Genomic DNA, 19,572 nt, shown 5'->3' with positions numbered 1-19,572 from the left:
TTCTCATTTTGTATTTGAGGAAGTAGCCTCCAAGGGTTAGACAGCCAGGTAAAGGGCTTGCTCAAGGTCATTTACTCAGTCAATTACAGAGCCAAGACTCAGAACTCAGCATTCCTTCTAACACACCATGATGTGTGATGGGGTGGGTGGGTGGTCAGAGAGCTGTCCTGAGCTGGGGCACACTGAGGGTAAAATTAGAGTGGAACATAAACTGATGTCTTCAACAAGAAGAAGGAGCTTCTCTCACTAAAATTTGCTGAACCTTATGAAGTATGTACACCAATATTTACCTCTAAACACTTGGTGGTTTGACTCAGAGGAAGATGCTAAGGCAAAGTGGAGATCAGCTAGTCCAGTGTTTTTATTTCACAGCTGGGGAAAATGAGGCTGGGATGGGTAATTACTGGTGGGTCAGAGGCAGAACCTGGACTACATGTGAAAGCCCCTTCCTCCTCCTAAAATCCCTGGGAGTGGTGGCAGTACACAAGAGCAGGTGAAATGGGCTGTCATGTTGAGGGGGAGCATGGTGTTTCATCATAACTGGACACTGACCACCATCACAACCCCATCAGTAACCCTCACTCTGTTGCATAGTTTAGCTAGTCCTCTGTCAGAACTGGTGTCTTTCTTTTTCATTTAGTAGTGGAACACAATGCAAGAGATTAACCAGTCCCATGTGACTGAATTCATCCTTCTGGGCTTCTCCTTCAGTCCCAGGACCATGCCTCTGCTCTTCTCAGCCTTCCTGATGATCTATCTGTTGGTTATTCTGGGCAACAGCACCATCACTATCCTCATCTGCCTGGATTCGCGCCTCCACAAACCCATGTACTTCTTTATTGGCATCCTTTCCCTGTTGGATGTGTGCTACACCACTACAACTGTGCCCCAGATGTTGGCACATATGGCTAGCCAGAAGAAGACCATCTCTTTTGCCCGCTGTGTGGCCCAAATGTACATTTTCTTGGTGCTAGGTGTAACTGAATCCTGGCTTTTTGCCATCATGTCTATAGACAGGTATGTGGCCATTTGCCACCCACTTAGGTACAAGGTCATCATGAGCCCACTGTTGTGTGGGGTAATGGTCATTTTCTGTGGACTCTGGGGTGTCATCTCTGCTCTTCTCTACACTGTGTTTGCCATGCGTCTGCCCTACTGTGGCCCCAACAAGATCAACCACTTCTTCTGTGAAGTCCCAGCAATCTTAAAACTGGCTTGTGCAGACACCTCAGTCAATGACCGAGTAGACTTCATTCTTGGCTTTAGTGTCATCCTGGTTCCACTTTTCCTTATCCTTGTTGTTTATGTCAACATCTTAGTTGCCATCTTGAGGATCCGTTCAGCCCAGGGGCGGCTGAAGGCCTTCTCCACATGTGCCTCCCATATCACTGTGGTCACCATGTTCTGTGTCCCAGCCATGGTCATGTACATGAAGCCTGGCTCTGAGGCCACCCCAGAGGAAGACAAAAAGTTGGCCCTGTTCTACAATGTCATCTCTGCTTTCCTCAACCCCATCATCTATAGCCTCCGAAATAAAGATGTGAAGGGGGCATTCCTCAAGGTGACAGGCTGGGGCAGAGCCCCAGAATGAGGCTCAGGGAGGATAGTGGGGGACAGAGAAACAAGACTCATGATGCACACTCAGTGCACCAACACTCATTCACATACTCAGTAGCACCAGCACACACCTCCCCTGCTCAGCTCCAATCTCGACACGATACTAGTCCTTGGGAGACAGCCTATGATTTGGCTGACAGATGAATACCATGAAATGTCTTTTAGGCACATTAGTCTTCCAGTACCCTTTTGTTCTAGAATCTTTGTAGTTAACAAAAGAAGGGACATTTTTGTCAACCTAGTAGTTAACAAAAGAAGAGCCATTAAAATCATTTATTGAGGCACAGGGAATGGGTTTTGGGGTATGCTCTGTGTCTGAATCTTGAGAAAGATTCATTACCATCTTATAATGATATACATGCTATTAGGAATCACCAATGGCAAATGTCCATTGATGCTTACTGTATGGCAGGCCAAATGCTAGGTCCCGTGGATGCAGGCATGGATAACCCAAGTCCCAATGTAGTGGGTGAGAGATTAGAACTAAGACAAGGATGCCTAAGAAACTAAGCATGCTGCTGGAAGCACACTGAAGGAGTGATGGTGTGGTTGGCCTGGCTTCACAGATGAGTCCATATTTCTGCTGGGTGTTGGAATAATGAGTATAAATTTGAGAAATGCCCTAAAACTGGACGTGTTAGGCCAGATTATTTAAGATTATTGATACATAAAGCCAGGTTCTTTTGCAAGACAAAAAGGTCAATTTATGCTCTCACCAGCAACATGTGAAAGTCTATGTTTTATGTCTTCTGGTCATCCCTCATTTCATTGTTTAAAAAGTAGGCAGTTTCAAAGGTGAGAAGGGGTATCTCGTTGGTGTTCTACTTTGCATTTTTTTGGTGCCTATTGTGGTGGCATTTCCCATATGTTTGTTGATCATTTGCATGTGTTTTGTGAACTGTTCCTATCTGTTCCCATTATTCTGGGGTGTTTGTATTTTTCTTACCTATTCATGAGAGCTCTTTTTATGTTAATGATATTATTCAAACGCCTATAAGCATGTTGAACTTATAGACCCCATTTTATTATCTGCTTTTTACTTTGGCTCCATTTATTATACAACACGACAGCTCCTGGGCAGTGGGTAGAATAGTGTCTTTGAGGACATTGTGCACCTGTAGCCATGGGCTCTCATGGAGGGCCTTCATGTTCAATGTTCTGGCCAGCACAGCTTATTATTTTTGTGCAAGGAGTTTCACAGCTGTGTGCATCAGCAAGGGGCCGGGAGAGAAGAACCCGTGGGGCCTGCATGTTAGCTTTTGGGAAATGTCCCAGAGCATCGTGGGGATTGCTTTGTTGGATGCTGGAGTTCCTGCAACAGCAAGCAAAGGCAAAAGCCAGTAAAGACGGGTGATCCAGTAACATGACCCTGCAGATTGGTAAGGCCTGGAAGAACACATTCTACATTTGTAATCGTTTTATGAGGAATAAGCAGAACTTCATGTCAGGTCCCACCAAGCTAAATTTTGCCTCTGGGGGTAACAACATGCTCAGTCCCCTGTCTAATTTCCCTCACTCTTAAGTGGACAGAGTCCCTTTTCCTTGAGATCACCCAAGACAGGCTGCAGTTTTCCAAAATGGATTTTATTAGAAACAAGAGGGAAATAAATCTAAAAATGCAAATGAACAGAAACAAGTGGTACTGAAATAGTATTTTTTTCTGTTCTAAGATAATTTCAGTTGACCTCAGATGTTCTAACTGTCTCAGTTTGGGGATGGGTAGACACAGGCTCATTTCTTCCTTCTCAAGTCCTTTCTCATGCTGTTTCTCTACTTTTCAGTCTTTGAGTTTTACTCCATCCTCCCTCCCCCTTTTAGAATGTACTCTCTGGGACTCTAGGCACTTCCACAGATCAGGAGAATCATAGCTGATTATTGGTTGACCGTTCATCCCTGAGTAATAAATTTCAAAAATGAAAACAAACATTTGTTGAAAGATTACTACAAGCCAAGTTCTGCACTAAGCACTTTTCATCTATTATCTTATTTAATTGTTACAACTTTTCTGTAAGGAAGGGGTACAAACTTTAAAGCAATTAAAAGTTGCAAAAATGCACATATCTTGCCATTGGCCAAAGCAGGTGTCTCATGCTGGTCTGTGTGGCACTAAAGTCCAGGCTCTTGACCATTGTGCCCCAGCTACACAGGCACCTCCATCTCACACTACATCACCATAGATGCCACTAATGTCTGAGCACCCTGTGCTCTCCCACTGCTTCAGGGTGATGTTAGCCTGATGGAGCGAGCCCAGCTCTTCCAGGTCTCATGGAAGTGTGTGCATGGTGAGTGTGTGTTCTGCTTTGCACTGAGGACTTCAGCATAAATGGGCCCTGCCTTAACCCATCAAGCTGAGCAAAGCCTTTTTCATGTCCTTGTTTCTTAGACTATAGGTGACAGGGTTGAGAAAGGCTGTGGCAATGTTATAGAAAAGGGCCATTTTCTTGCCACTGTTTGACAAGGAATCAGAGCCAGGGCTCATATACATAATGATGCAGGGGATGGTGAACAGGGTGACCACAGTGATGTGAGAGGCACAGGTAGAGAAGGTCTTGATCTTCCCCCAAGCTGAGTGGATCTTCATGATGGTGGCCAAGGTGTTGGCATAGACAATAACAAATAGGGAGAGTGGGACCACCATGACATTGAAGCCCATGCTGAAGTCCACCACATCATTGAGGGATGTGTCTGCATAGGCCAGCTTCAGGATGGCAAGAAACTCACAAAAGTAGTGGTCAATTTCATTAGGGCCACAGTAGGGCAGGTGCATGACAAAGAAGGTATAACACAGACTACCCACCACACCACAGGCTGCACAGATGCCCACCATGAGGAGACACACTCAGTGGCTCATTATGACCTTGTACCTGAGAGGGTGGCAGGTGGCCATGTACCTGTCCATGGACATGAGGGGAAAAGGCCAGGACTTGGTGATCCCAAAGAGGAGGAAGATGTGCACCTGGGCCACACATCTAGCAAAAGAGATGGCCCTCCTCTTGCTGAGAATATGCACGAGCATCTGGGGCACTGTGGTGGGTGTGTAGTACACATTCAGCAGGGAGAGAATGCTGATGACAAAGTAGGTGGGAGTGTGGAGGCTCGAGTCCTGGTAGATGAGGATGATGAGGAGGCTGTTGCTCACGAGGATCAACAGGTAGAAGATTAGAAAGAAGGTGAAGAGCAGGGGAATGATCCTGGGGTCAGGGGCACAGCCCAACAGAATGAATTCTGTCACAGGGAACTGTTAACTTCCTGCATCATGATCTGCCTCTTGAGAGAGTTTGGGAGACATGGAATACATTGAGTGTCTGTGCCAAGGGTGTGTAAGGAATTTCCTCGCTCATTGTCTCATTTACATTTTCTAACAGGAAGTTTGCATCGGCAGATGGCCCCACAAGATATGACCCCATAGTAGTTTGAGTGGTACTAAGCTTTGGTGCAGGAGTTCATTGAGGTTTCACAGTGATAAAAATGGTGAGGACCAAGTCAGGGCAGTGCTGTATGCTGTGTCATTCTGGCCTGTGGCTGTCTCTGCCTCCTTTGACTGGCTGAGCTTTGATTTTCTCTTTATTATTCACTCCATTTCTAGTTCTCTCTTGGGACTACAGAGGTTGCTAAGCCTTGGTGTAAGATTAAAATGAGGGTTAGAGTTAATATTTACCTACAAGGGCCCAAAGAATACCGGAGGTGGTGAGAGAAGGGAGCTGATCCCCATTAGAGAAGGGCCCCGGACTGGTCTGAGAGCGCTGCCTACTCCCTGCCAGCTCTGGCCCCACAATGGGCACCCAGGTTCCCTCACAAGGTACCCTACCCAGATGGACACAAGACCACAATGAGGTTCCCCATGACTCCCTGTTTACATCCCTGCCTGACATCCAGCTAGGGCAGAAAGGTCAGTTACTAACAGCAAAAGATCAGAATTCCTAGCGTGCGTACAAGGTCTTCACTTTCCTGGCCATCCCCCATGCGTCCTGTAAGAACCAGGCTCTTGTGCTCACTGGAGCACTGGCTTGCTGCATTGACCTTGGGAAAGTCACTACCCTCCTTGGCCACTGTGATCTCACCTGTAAGAGAAGGGTGGTGAAAGACCTGGAACTGCTCCTCCAGGATAGACATACCCGTTTATTTACACCCAGATTTGGAGGCGAAGGGGCCAGGAGTGGGGTTGCAGAGACAGAGTAAAGGGCCCCACAGTTACACCCTTCTCCATGTGCCAAGGGAAGACTGTTGTTAAAGGTTCTCCAAGGAGGGTCTCCAAGGCTGAAATTGGGGTGGGAACATGTATGACCTATGGCACACTATCCTCCAGGCTGCCCTGAGAACACAACTGGAAGTGATGGATTGCACAGGTTTTGGAAACAGAACTTGGAGTCTTAAAATTCAGGAGTTATACATTGTCAGGTTTTTAAAAATCCTTGAACCACTCTGTCAAACACAGACATCTGAAGGAACTCAGGACCATTTTTCTCACTCCCGCCTCACCCAGACACACATGGCTCCCTGTGGTTCCTCAAACTAGTGGAAGCCTCCTTGAATCTTACTTTGATAACCACTAGTACAAGTCTCTCATTTTATCCAAGCCCAGAGAGGGAAGGCAACTGGCTTAAGGTCACACAGCAAGAGTGTTTGAAGTAGGGTGAAATCCCAAGTGACTTGAACCCCTAGTCCAAGCTCTTATACTACCTAGCACTGCAAAAATGAACTGTGAGTCAGAAGATGGGACTTAGGGACAGAGAGAACCTTGTGCTGCAAACTCCATCCTTCCCCAGCTCCCAAGATGGAGATCCTTAAACAAGGACCTGGTGTGAGAGGCTGCCCAGTCCTCATCTCCAGCTTGTGCCCTCAGGCTGAGGCAGAGGAGGCAGGGAAGATGTGAGTGGCAGGTCTCTGGCTCCAGGACTCCTTGGAGTCTGATGAGTCTGTGCTTTGTCCAGAGAGCAGCATGGGGACTGGTTGGCACTCTCACTTTCCTTGGCCGCCTTGCTGAGTGTCTTGGGTCAGTTACTTGGCTGCTCTGAGCCTTAGGTTTCAACTCTGTCACAGCCAGGTTTGATGATGACCTGTAACCAAGGAGAAGACAGGAATGGATTGTGTGAAGCCAAGGTCCTGGTAGGGGTGAGCCTCTAGCCCCAAAGCTGGCCAGGCTTGGGACTGCGGGTGTCAGTTTTGGTGCCCTGGCAGCATGTAATGTAAACCAGAGAATGATCATCTGCTTTTTCACTTGGATCCTTGTGTTTATCTTCTCTTCTCATTTCTACTCTCCTTCAGGCTAGGAGATGAGAGACTCAAGACATGCTTGAGTTTTTACTTTTAGTATTTACTGCCGTGACTCTGAGCAGGAAATTGTTTCTGTGTGTGTGTGTGTGTGTGTGTGTGTGCAAAAAGCAGGTGAAGGGGTGAGGAGGCTGCTTGGAATAATATGTGATTGTCAGGTTCTGAAGATCATGCCTTCTCCTCCCTGTTTCTCCAGCCCTTTTTCTCTTTGTTTCTCAGACACACACAACGTCCCCAGGCAGTACCTGCACAGACTTGCAGCGGCTAAGAGTGACCCAGAGAAACAGGTAAAACTAGAAAGCAACAAAAGCAGGAAGAATGAAGACAAAAGGCAAGCCTGATAAGGGAGAGAGACACACACAAACACATGCCACAGGAGACAGAGAGAGGCAGAATCTGTGGGCACAGACAAGAAAGAGAGAAACACAGAGGCTGGGAGCCAACAGACATGGACAGGAGAAGCAGGGAACTCAGACAGAGGGAGAAGGTGGAATAATGTTTATTCCTCTTCTCGTGGAAGAACAGGAGGGAGGCATGGAGTTGTGGGCGATGAGCCAGAGCTGTGGGAGGGAGACATGGGAGGGCTGAGAAGGGTGAATGGAGCAGCAAGGAACTGGCAGAGACCAGACAGAGAAAGAGAGACAGAGGCCATCAGGCAGGGAGTATGGTGTGGGGGGTTGGTGGGGGGGCAAGTCCAGTGTCCCGGGCCACCAAACAGCTGGCAGAGAGGCCAGGAGCAAGAAGACAGGTGGTGGCAGACAAGGGAAGGTAGTCAGAGAGCTCTGGTGGAGGCAGAGGGAGTGGGAAGATGAGGAGGGATAGGTAGGGAACCAGGTTCAAGGAGAGCCCCAGAGAAACACAGCTAGAGGGAAAGTCTTGTGGATCAAAGAAATGGCAATGGGCTGAGGAGAGAGAAGCGGGGATGGTTAGACAGGAACCTGCCACAGGTGAACCCAGAGGCAAAACAAGCAATAAACAGAAGGCAAGTGGGAGAGAGGAAAAGAGTGAGCTGAGACCCACTCAGAGGAGGCAGAGACTGAAAAAGCAGGGGATATTGGGACAAAAACTTGGAGACAGAGAAACAGAAGCAGAAAGAGACAAATGGAGATGAATGGAAAGCAAGACAAAGGGGAGGCAGAGACAGAGGGGAACAGACCCAGAGAAAGAGAAAGGAATGGAGGGACACAGAGAAAGAGAGGCAGAGACAGGCAGCCCTGTACACAGTCACATAGACATGGGGAAAGAGACAGAGGCAGAGAGAGATGGGGAGGGAGGGAGAGACAAACAGACAGACAGATAGACAGACAGACAGACAGACATTCAGGAGACCAGTAGTGGTGTTACAGAACAAACAAGGGGGGCCTGGGACGATATACTATTATTGAAAGAAGGCCCCGGGTCCGTTATGTCCGCTGCCCTAGGAAAGACGTCTCTCAATGCCAGAGATTTGTGAAAAGGAAAGGAAATGTTTATTTAATGCTATACAAACTTAAAGTAGTGACCTAATGTCTTTATCAAAAAATCCTAAAGTCCCTAAAAACACCCACAAACACACAGTCCTTCCTTCCTTCCCCCTTTGCCCAGTCCAGAGTACCGTATCTCAGGAAAGGAAATAGAAGTCCATGGCTTAGGCAGTCCTCTGGTTCTTCCCAGTTACTACTCCATCTCGACTGGGAGACCTCCCTGGGTTCCTGGCACCCTCAGCTGGGTCGCCAGGATCTCTGCTAAAACCAGGTGGTGGTTCCCCCTTCTAAAACTGTGGGGGTCCCCACTCTGCCAGGTCGCATGGTTCTCTCCTCCAGGGCTGCCACGTGGTTCCCTCTCTCTGGGATGCGGGAGTCTCCACTCTGCTAAAGACGCGTGGTTCTCTCCTCAGGGCTGCGCATGGTTCTCCTCCTCTCTCAGGGCTGCAGGAGTCTCCACTCTGTCAAGTCCGTGTGGTTCTCCTTCTCAATGGCCTCCAAATCTGGGTTTTAAATCCCCGCAGCCAGTCTTCCTCTGCAGCCCCGTTTCCGACTCCTCCCACACTCGGCTTCACATGCTGGAACTCGTATCCTTCCAGCTTTACTGGGCTGCCATCATGAGTCTGGGCAGGTGTGGCCCCATGTCCTGGAGCCAATCCTCTCTGAGCTCCCACACAGGTGCTGTAACGCAGGGAACCCCCCCCCAAGTTACATCTGGGTGGGGAAGTTACTTCCATTCCCCTGGTTTAGAGCTTATCACAGCTATTTAACATATCTATGCAACCAGTCAAAGGTTATAGATATGCCAAACGACCACAGCCAGAGCTTAGCTGCAAGGCTGTTGCTATGCTAAACAGCTCTCAATGGCCCTGCTCCATTTGTCCCTTCCCCCAACCCACACCCTGGGCAGGGGGGATGGATGGAGACATCCCAAAATCTCCTGGACACCTTAAGTTCTGGACCCCATTTCAAATGCCTATTTGGGCCCCCCCTCTTGGCTGCACCCTGTAACAGTGGGAACTGCAAAGCCAGCAGGGCTGCACCTGGAGCTCCCGCAAGACCCTACATGGAAGGCAGCCAGTAGCCTCGCTTTCTGGAATGGGGGCTGTTGGTGTCCTGAGCTTGTAACCCTTCAGGGAAGGGGGTTTTGGGCAGGCTCCCTCAGACTCAGGGGACCATTCCCAGGACCCTAGCCAGAATAGCTCCTCAAGTCACCTATGGCTCAGGGAAAAAACAGCAGGCTCCCACTATGGCAGCTGATTCTCCAAGGATGCTTAGGCCATGCCCTTGTGAAGGCCCAGGCTGGGTTGGGGTGGAAGACTTAACTGGGGGTGGAGTGCCAATCTTTGGGGGGTCGTTACTGGGGCTACCACTGGGCCCTGAGGGCAGGTTTTTTTCTCATCTGCTCTTCATTCTCCAGGAAGACAGTGAAGCACCCTGGGAGGGAGGTATAGGAGGTTGAAGACCATGAAATTGTTCTCTTCCCTTGCCAGGCAGCATGCCCAGGGCTCTTTCAATAGTTAGGAATTCTAGGCAAAATGTTTGTGGTCCTTGAGCTTTCCTGGTCTACAGACATGTTGGAGACCTGAAAGAAAAGATTGTAGGCTCAAAAATAGAAATTCCACAAATTAAAAACTAGTAAATATTTAAATGACCATTAATATAACATTTTATCAGTCAATCGCAACTCATAAAACTCATATATAAGGTGTATAATATACAACCTGTGGTACAGTCATATAGTGATAGAGTAATTATGTTGGATGTGGGATATTGGGACATTTTAATATGTATCTTATAAAGCGCGATGCCCATGGTGGCCTTTAACTGCCCAGTGGCATCTCTGGTGTCAGCCCGGGAGGGTGTGTTCTGTCTGGCATTTCAGATCACTTGGTGAGAAGCTCTTCTCCAGCAGGAGACAAGGGGCCAGGCTCCTGCTGTGTCACTTCACTCCCCAAGGACTGTAGCTCTGAGGACCTGAGAGTTAACAGGAAGAACTTGCATTCTGCCATTCTGAGACAGTGAGGCAGCAGCAGAAACTTTGCATTCCCCTCTTTTGATGTTTCTGGACAAAGGGCAGGGAGGACTTTAGCCCAGCCTGGAGGGCAGAAGAAACTTCAGGCTCCATCCTTTGTGAGAAGGTGGTACAGCTGGCCCAGGGGGACTGGAGTTATACTTGGAACTTGTCCCAGTGTGTCCCTGCAGGACCAGGCTGGGGCTTGGCCAAGAAGGAGAGAGTCACAGTAGGGAGAGGCCTCTGAGAGCTGAGCCCAAGAGCCTGGCTTCTGTGACAGGAGGCCACCCCTGCTCATACTACCCTCCTCTTGGGTACAGAGGGATGGCGGGAAGTCACAGCCAGGGTTCTAGAGACTCACTGTACCTCACACTCCCCAGAAAAGTCCCCTCCTATCTCCTTTTTACTGGCTGCTCCTGTAGCCACAGTGAGGGCTCAGTACTTTCTCCATGATGACTGGTCTCTCTCTGGGTCCCTGTCCTCCTCTCCTGATCCTGACCTAGCAGGGAGTCCCCTGCAGCCCTCACTGGGCTACACAGGCCTCTTTCTCCACTCAGTGGCAGCTCAAGACTTGGTGGGGTCCAGTGCAGCTAAATGTGATGGAGGTCCCATCTGAGACCCTCAGAGCTGGAGGCCTTTCCCTGCCCCACAGGGAACCTCCTACCTTGAGGGTCTCCTCACAGCTCTGGAAGGCTGTTCCTTTCCCAGCCTTCCCTTGGCCTAGCCTGGAACCAGCTTTCCCTGGATGCCCAGCCTGAGAACTCAGGGACTCCTGGTGTGAGATCCACCTCCCTTCTCAAGTGCCAGGGCCCAAGTCCAACAACTAGGCTCTGTAGGCAACAAGGGTTGCTACAGGTGGTAGAATCACCCCCCTAACCTGCAGCTTTGACCTCGTTCCTCCCCTGCTCCAGAACCTTCATTGGTTCCTGTCTGACCAGTTCAGTTGCAGCTTTTCTGTCCTGCCATCAAAGCCCCCTGAGCTGCCTCTGCCCATGTCTCCAGCTTCCTCTCCTGTCTCACCCCTGCACTCCCCTGCAGCCCAGCCACCTGTATATCTCCAGACAGCCCTGACTCCACATGGCCAGGATGCCCTGCCACAGCCTACTGTCTGGAAGACTCCTGCTCTCCTACCCTGAACAGCTCCTCCTTGGCACACCCATGCCTGCCAGTCATCTCCCCCTTCATGAGAGCCCTCCAGGACTGCTCTTCTGTTCCTCTCTGTCTGTGCTATGGTTTCTCTAACCTACTACTTGATTCTATAAATGCTCAAACGTGTCAGTGGTGTATCAAGTTCAGTAATTACTGGAGACAAAAGGATGAACAAAACTTGGTCCTGCCCTTGCCCATGTCCATGTTGGTGGGAGACTGGGAGGAAAGGAGATCGATGTAGTTGTGGCTAGTGCGTGGGGCAGGGTTCACACACAACTATGTAGCCACCTGGAGGAAGGTCCCCCTGACTCCTTCTTTTCTCTGAGGGATGTGGGGAAGAGTTCACAGAGGAGGCAATATTTGAGGTGGCTCCTGAAAGATGAATTGGTGTTTGAGGTGAAGAAAGTGGAGAAGGGTCTCTAAGACAATATATAAGAACTTTAGAATATTTTTCCAATTATTCCACTCCTGATATCAATGTTATCATTTTTTAATATTTTAAATATCATTCACCCCCTGAGATATTGTCTGTATTCTTTTGCAGAGGCAGTGCTCATTTGCACTTGCCCAAGTCCATATTGGCTTTCCTTGCCTTTAGACCTTCCATCTTATTTATTTCCTTCCTCCAAAGTCCTCACTTCATAAGTGTCTTGTCCTGCTGGTGGTAAGTTTTCATAATTTTGTTATTCTGTAAATGTCTTGATTTATCTTCATTCTTTACTGATATTTGCTGAGCACAGAATTACATGGAGGACTCCCTCCCTGGGGCATAGTCCACAGGGGACCTCATCTGAGTCCACCTGCTTCTGGAAGAAACAGCCAGATTTCTCAGAGGTCAGTCTGTTCAACAAGTGGGACCCCAGGACCTTCTGTATGTTCAGCAAAGACAGCTGCAGGGACTTCCCCAGAGGATGGCTTCATCTCCATTTTGGGGTGTGGTGATGCCACCCCTTGTCACATTGTGTTCCTGAGGCACACAGGTAATGAATGGATCCAGCTGCTTGACCCATGGTAATGGAACCAACACCAAAACTCAGTTCCCCTTGATCACGAACTCCATAAAATCCTCTTCCAACCACACTCCGTGGAAGGCTGGGCATGTACCTCAGGTAGCTTCAGTGCGGAGGGACAATTGTCACAAAAACTTACACATCAACTTCTTGGTGAATTTGAGAGACAAGATGATGACATTCACCTAGTGACGTTCTGTGTGACAGAATTAAAGGATTGTGAAGGATGAAACCACTTTCAGTAATTTATGGCAGTGCTGTCAACATTAAAACTGCACAGGTTTACAGAGCCTCCTTCCCAGAACTTGGTGCAGGAGAAGAGCTGTACCCTGTGTGAGTATTAACAGGAGGACCAGTGATTAGTATCCACACTGCAAAAGCAGAACAAATTCGTGGAAGACTGTACCCCTGGATGCTACTTTTGATAAGGGAAGTCAGGAGTTAAAGATTTTAGCTGTAGTTATAGTTGATAAGTGTAAGTGATGAATGCACGTGGAAAACATTTGTCCCAGGAACTGAAATACATGACCTGCATGGCCCCAGGAGGTTGGCAAGCAATTCAGCCTTTGTACCCCACAGGGTCTGCAAGTGGGTCAGGATGGTATCTGAGCCACTGTGTTCCAGGGAGGGAATGTGGTGATGCAGACAAAGAGTTGTTGACCAGCAGATAAGGGAATACTAGGAAAATTGCTGTCAGACTGCAACTCTGAACTGATGAACATTTTCTCAGCCCCCTTACCTCCTCTATTCTTCTCCTTATAAAAAGGTCAGCTTGAGATGAAGTGTTAAGAGGCTTTTTAGGGTACATATCCTAGGGTCTTCTCAGATCTCTGGCATCTGAATAAAGTGTCCATAAAGATCCAATCCTTGCTGTGATCAGTGTGGCTCAGTTGGTAGGTCCTTGTCCTTCAAAGCAAAAGATTTGGTTTCTGATCAGGGCACATGCCTGGGTTGTGGGTTTGGTCCCAGGATTGGATGTGTTTGAGAGGCAACTGATTGATGTTCCTCCTTCACATTGATGTTTCTCTCCCTTCTTTCTCCTTTGTTGAGACCCCAAGCTCCCCCTCCAGTTTGTTGAACATATTAGATCTGTCTTGATTTTTTAATACTGATCTCCATCAAACACTGTATTCCCTGGAAATAAAGCTCTGCTCATAGAAAGGGGAAGAAGAAGAAGAAGAAGAAGAAGAAGAAGAAGAAGAAGAAGAAGAAGAAGAAGAAGAAGGAGGAGGAGGAGGAGGAGGGGGGGGGAGGAGGGGGGAGGAGGGGAGGAGGAAGAGGAGGAGGAAGAGGAGGAGGGGAGGAGGAGGAAGAGGAGGAGACGAAGGAGGTTAAGGAGAGGAGGAGGAGAAAGGAGGAGGAAAAGCAGAGTGGGAGAGGAAGGGGGATGGGGAGGAGGAGAAGGAGGCTGTGCAAAAAGATCTTTTCTCCAGCAAGCTAAAAATAGGAATTACCAAACAAATCAACTTTTTGACATGACAGAGAGCATTGGTGGGGTTTGGACAGAATATGAATTTGAAATCTACATCCATAGAGTCTTAGTGACTTTCAAATGACTTTCAAAATAATCTTATTTTGGCAAAAAATTACATGAATTAGCTGTTTTCTTTTAGCACCTTTCCATTGTTGCTTTTCAAAACAATGCTGACTGTAATTAGTTCTTTAAAGAAAATCTGTCCTTTGGCCCCTCCTTTGCTACATTTAGAATAGTCTCTTTAACTATACTGTTGTGAAGATTCTCCATGGGGCAAACATCTGTGGATTTCTTTTTTATTCATCCTGTTGTGTTTTGTGATTAGGAGTAATCTTTGAAGATTATTGAAGATCACAAGGGTGGGTGTTGTCCAAAAAACATCATCTAAGACTTGCAAAAAGGCAAAAGAGATTTCTTGGTGTCCTCTTGGTATTGTCTAGCAGATGCTCCAGGGCTTATCTGACTTTATAGGGGTGTACTCCTTTAAATGACCTTTCATGGACTAGGATGTCTTACAGCTCTGCAGGTGTAGCTGTGAAGGTGTAGAAAACTGAGAGCTATGCAAACGATTCCTGCCCACAGTAATGCACATGATTCATATTCATTACAATGCAAATGTTCAGTAGAAAACATAAATTTCTGTAAGTCAAATTCTTTCTTGAACCAGCCCTAATATCTTACTGGTTTCTTCATGAATTAATGAGATCAGTGAAATTTTTGACCTATGTTCACTTAGGAAAAATTGTAAAGAGAAAATTCATAAACCATTTGAATTCCATTTATTAAGTTGTTATTCTAGTCTGTTCATCACAAGAAAGTGGAAAGAATATTCTTCAGCAGTAAAACCAAATCAACATAGATACATGTCAAAACCTATTGTTGACTTATTAAATTGAGTTACAGAAGACTACATACTGAATAATTCAATTTTAAAAATTATGAAAACAAATAGTAATTTAAGAATTATATTATAGCTTCAAAAATATTAATTAAAGCAATGAAAAATTGTGAAACCTGAAATATAGACACTAAAATGTTAACCGTACTTATCTCTAGGTCAGAGGTAATGAATGATTGTCATTTTCTTCTTTCTGTTTGCCTCTGACTTTTGCAATAAAGAAAGCAAATAATAAACTAAAGAAGATATAACATGTTCAATGCATGTAATAGACAAAGAATTAACACCCAAACTATATATAACAAGCTACAAATCAAGAAAAGGCAAACAATGTCTTATATTATTGAGCACATCATTTCTTGCAATAATAAATGCTTTACATTATTATCTTATTTAATCCTTCCAACAACTCTCGGCAGTGCATACTGTTTTCTCTCCATTACCAGATGAGGAAACTGAAACACAGAGAAATGATGTAACTTGCTCATCACCACTGAGTTAGTAAAGGGTAGGTAGAGCTGGTATCTCAACACAGAATTCTGTCTAAGGATGATAAATAGTGGTGGATGGACACTTGACTTGGGGTGGCAAACACACAATACAGTGTGCAGGTGATGTGTTATAGATTTGTACACACACCTGAAACCTGTATAATTTTGTTAAGCAGTGTCATTCCCAATAAATAGAAGAATTGAAAAAAAAAGAATACAGAAGTCTGAGTTCAGAACCGACTACACTCACTTGGTAATACTATCAGCAATCTCATGAAAAGATATTAAATTCACTACCAAGTAGAAAATTACTAGTGAAACGAAAAGCAATGTTGTCACTTTCCATCTATGCAATAGATAAGAACATTAAGATGTTTGAGATACATGAACAACATTAAGTGTTGATGGGAATGAAAGGTGTAGAGGGTAGAACTACTTGGAGGAACAACTTAGGAATATTTGGTAGATTTAAATGCTTTGGTTTTATAATATGCAAAGTCCACATATCCATAAATCCTGGAAAAATACTTCTATACAGAGAAATGTCCAAAGACGTCATTGCAGAATTATTTAAATAGTGAAGAATTGGGAATAAATGAATGTTCAATAGCAGATAAGTGAAATGTGGTGTATTCAAATGCTTGTCAAAGGGAACACGCCAGGCCTATAATTCTCAAGTAGGTAGACATCAGAAACGTGATGTTGACACCATGCTAGCATTAAAAGATTAAATTTATACAAGAGCAATTCTATATATTGTTTATCTCTATGATTGCGCATAGTAAAAACTGAAAAAATACAGTGAATAAACTTCAGTTTAATCAGTGATTGATTCAAGGGAGTTGAGAATATTCAAAGAACAATGCAATTTTCTCTGTAATGGTTTAATCCTTTAAAAAGACTAAATATAGCAAAATATTACTAAGTGTTCATTTAGGATGGAAAAATGGAGTCTTTGTTATATTATTTTCTATAATCTCTATGTGTCTCTTCTGTGGAGAGAGACATATATGCATATAGGTAATATATAATGATATACAGATATATATAAACACATATATTTTTATTTTATGAAATATATATTTATTTTCTCAAAATCAAAGTGAAATTTAAAATGTAAAACCAGGACATAGCCAGTTTCACAAGTTGAATCCAGACCAGATTAATTATTAGCTATACTGTTATACAGCTGTGTCTAAAATAATCGTGGCTTAGACTTTAGAGCATCTAATGCAAAGGGCAATGCTAAATACTATTTGTAAGTGCATGGCTGTCTCTCTGCACAACCTACATACTCTTTATGTGATTTCCATCCCTAAATCCTTTACACTGTGGAAAAGAATGTGTACATGTTAAGCATTTGGCTGTGATGACATTGCATTGACATGAACTTACAAAAGAGAAGGAAGAACCCAGGAAAAGCAATAAAGCAATGACCTTGAGCCATACAGCAGGATATAGTTTTTATAGTAAAATTCCTTTGCTTTCAATACTTAACTGGGTCATTGGGTGGTAGCTGCTGAAAATTTCCCAACCAATGGGAAGACTTTCAGTTTAAGGGTGGCCACACCCTCTTTCACTGGTTCACAGCCCCAGGAAGCCTCAAGTTGATGCAAACTGATGTGATTTTATGAAACCACATGAGACCCATCAAGTCTGCTCAGGACTCAGGACAACTCTGAAACGTCCTGGGTCACTGAGCTTTCCCTCTGCCACCAAATACCTTCAGAAAGGCCCCCTTTACATCCTTGTTCCGGAGGCTGTAGATGATGGGGTTGAGGAAGGCAGAGACAACATTGTAGAACAGGGCTAACTTCTTGTCCCACTCTGGGTTGAACCAGGAGCCAGGTCTCATGTACATGATCATGGCCGGCCCATAGAACATGGTGACCACAGTGACATGGGAAATACAGGTGGAGAAGGACTTGAACCTACCCTGGGATGAGCGGATCCTCAAGATGGAGGCAAAGATGCGGACATAAGAGGCCAGGATGAGGGACAGTGGCACCAAAAGAAGGATGAAACCCAAGATGAAATCCAACTGGTCATTGAAGGAGGTGTCTGCACAGGCCAGCTTCAGGACAGCAGGGACCTCACAGAAGAAGTGGTTTATCTTGTAGGGACCACAATAAGGCAGGCGCATGGTGAAGACAGTGTAGATAAGAGCCCCAGCTGTGCTAATGAGCCAACAGACTGTGACCATCTTGATACAGATGGCACGGCTCATGAACAGGGTATAGTGGAGGGGGAAGCAAATGGCCACATACCTGTCGTAGGCCATAACAGCATAGAGTACACACTCAGCAATGCCCAGGACCAAGAAAATGAACATCTGGGCTACACAAGCTCCCCAGGAGATCATCCTCCTTGGACGCACCATATTAACCAACATCTGGGGCACAGTGGTGGTGACATAGCTCATGTCCACCAAGGAGAGGATGCTGAGGAAGAAGTACATGGGTGTGTGGAGGTGTGAATCCAGGTAGATCAGGGTGATGATGAGTCCATTGCCCAGAAGGGTGATGATGTAGAGAAGGAGGAAGAAAGTGAACAGGGCGGTTCTGACATGCAACTCACTGGAGAAGCCTAGGAGAAGGAACTCAGACACAGAGCTGTGGTTCTTCTTGCCAAGGCTCTGCATGGTGATCTGCTTATTAAAGACAAACAGGACTTCCTTGTTCTGTCCTTGGCCTTGTGGGAGGGAGGACATAATTGACATAAGTTGAGTCACACACAGCAGCTTGCACAGAGGCGGACAAACCTTTGTTGAGTTGAATGAATATGGAAAGGAAGCTAGGGTAGCTCTGGCACTGGGGAGTAAGTCAGGAGATCTGGAGTGACACCTGTAATAGAATATAGGCTATCTGACGGCCCACAGGCCCTTTTCTGGACACTATTCTCACCCAGAGAAGGCAAGGCATCTGGTAGCCATGTTTGTAACAGCGCACCCAGCCAACCCTGGCCCCTGTCAAATTGTACCAAGGTTGGACACCTATCCCAAACACACTCCTGCTGAGGATTTAAACTGGTGACACTGAAAGCCTGTGTGAGTGGGTTGTAGGTGCTCGAGATACTCTCAAGCCAGAACTGGTGCAGTGGTAACTCAAAATCCCAGGAGAGCTGAAGCTGTAGAGAAGAAAAGGGGAGGCATTGCATTGATGACAGAAGAGCAGACAGGCTGGGAAGCAGAGAGGAGACCTCACAGCCCTAAGCAGCAGAGAGTGTGACTGTTCCCCAAAATGCTACCTGCAGCTCTTCCTGAATGTCCCACAGGGTTCACTTACACAGCTATGTGACCTTGGGCAAGTCCCTTCACCTCCATTGGCTACAGTCTCCCCATCTGTTACATTGAGCTGAAACATCTGTGGCACAGAGTAATAGTGAGGAGCATATGAAATTCTGTATGTTGAGACATTTTTATACAAAAAGGGGGTTAGTATAAGTGGAAGAAGTCTGGAAATCAGAAGAGCAGAGCTCTGATTCTGACCCTGACCTAATTTAGCTGTACAATCTTGGGTAACTCCATGGGTAACCCTCTGCAAACTTAACAGACTATTTTGAAGTGAAGCTGTTGGACTTGACCACTGCAAAGGATCCTTCCGGCTCTGCTATTTTGATGCCAGGCTGGACATCTATGATCGCAGCAGTTACCATGAGCACCATGGGGAGCTGAGCTGTCTGCTGAACAGGATTGTGTTAATGGGAGACTTGATTTGGAGCTGGAGATGTGAGACCAGAGCGTAGGAAAATATAGAGAGATTCAGTGCAGATTCAGGTCCACACACCTGAGTCTTGCAACCTTTTTACCTATTCCCCAGTCACTTAGCCTCTCAGAGTTTGGTGTTTGCCATCTGTAATGCCTCTTCCATAGTGGAGAGTGCATGAAAATCATGTGGTTTACCAAGATTCCTCAGTAAGTGGTAGCAATTTGGGTAATGGGAAGATGAGTGGAAGGAAGAGTGGAATGAGGGGAGAGGAGCCATCGTGGCATTTTCTGAGGTTCCAGAGGACAGGGTTAAATACATGACTTTGGAGACTGGTTGCTGCAGGATGATAGTGAAGGTCTGAAAGATGGAAAAGTTGCCTGAGGCTGCATGGGCAAAAGAGGGTAGTGTGATATTTTTGTGCTGAGCTTTAGAGAACATCAAGAATTGGATGAAGGAGAAAAATGTCCCAGATCAGAAA

General features: G+C 46.1%; 2 protein-coding genes and 2 pseudogenes across 2 annotated transcripts; 2 read left to right on the top strand and 2 right to left on the bottom strand.

The window, feature by feature from the left end:
- Positions 1–647: 647 nt before the first annotated feature.
- On the top strand, positions 648–2,250 carry LOC114497962 (olfactory receptor 2D2-like). Its single transcript, XM_028513976.2, has one exon. The coding sequence runs from the start codon at positions 653–655 to the stop codon at positions 1,589–1,591; it is 939 nt and encodes a 312-aa protein (XP_028369777.1). The 5' UTR covers positions 648–652; the 3' UTR covers positions 1,592–2,250.
- A 1,702-nt stretch (positions 2,251–3,952) lies between these two features.
- LOC114496033 lies at positions 3,953–4,872 on the bottom strand (annotated as a pseudogene).
- A 5,286-nt stretch (positions 4,873–10,158) lies between these two features.
- LOC114496917 lies at positions 10,159–12,969 on the top strand (annotated as a pseudogene).
- A 3,454-nt stretch (positions 12,970–16,423) lies between these two features.
- On the bottom strand, positions 16,424–18,130 carry LOC114497974 (olfactory receptor 2A12-like). Its single transcript, XM_028513991.2, has one exon. It carries the CDS (start codon positions 18,104–18,106, stop codon positions 17,081–17,083), a length of 1,026 nt encoding a protein of 341 aa, XP_028369792.2. The 5' UTR covers positions 18,107–18,130; the 3' UTR covers positions 16,424–17,080.
- Between the last annotated feature and the right edge of the window lie 1,442 nt (positions 18,131–19,572).

Source organism: Phyllostomus discolor, chromosome 5 (assembly GCF_004126475.2).
Source record: "Phyllostomus discolor isolate MPI-MPIP mPhyDis1 chromosome 5, mPhyDis1.pri.v3, whole genome shotgun sequence".
NCBI classification, from domain to species: domain Eukaryota; kingdom Metazoa; phylum Chordata; class Mammalia; order Chiroptera; family Phyllostomidae; genus Phyllostomus; species Phyllostomus discolor.
The sequence above is the reverse complement of the archived record's forward strand: the minus strand, read 5'-3'. Positions and strand labels throughout refer to the sequence as shown.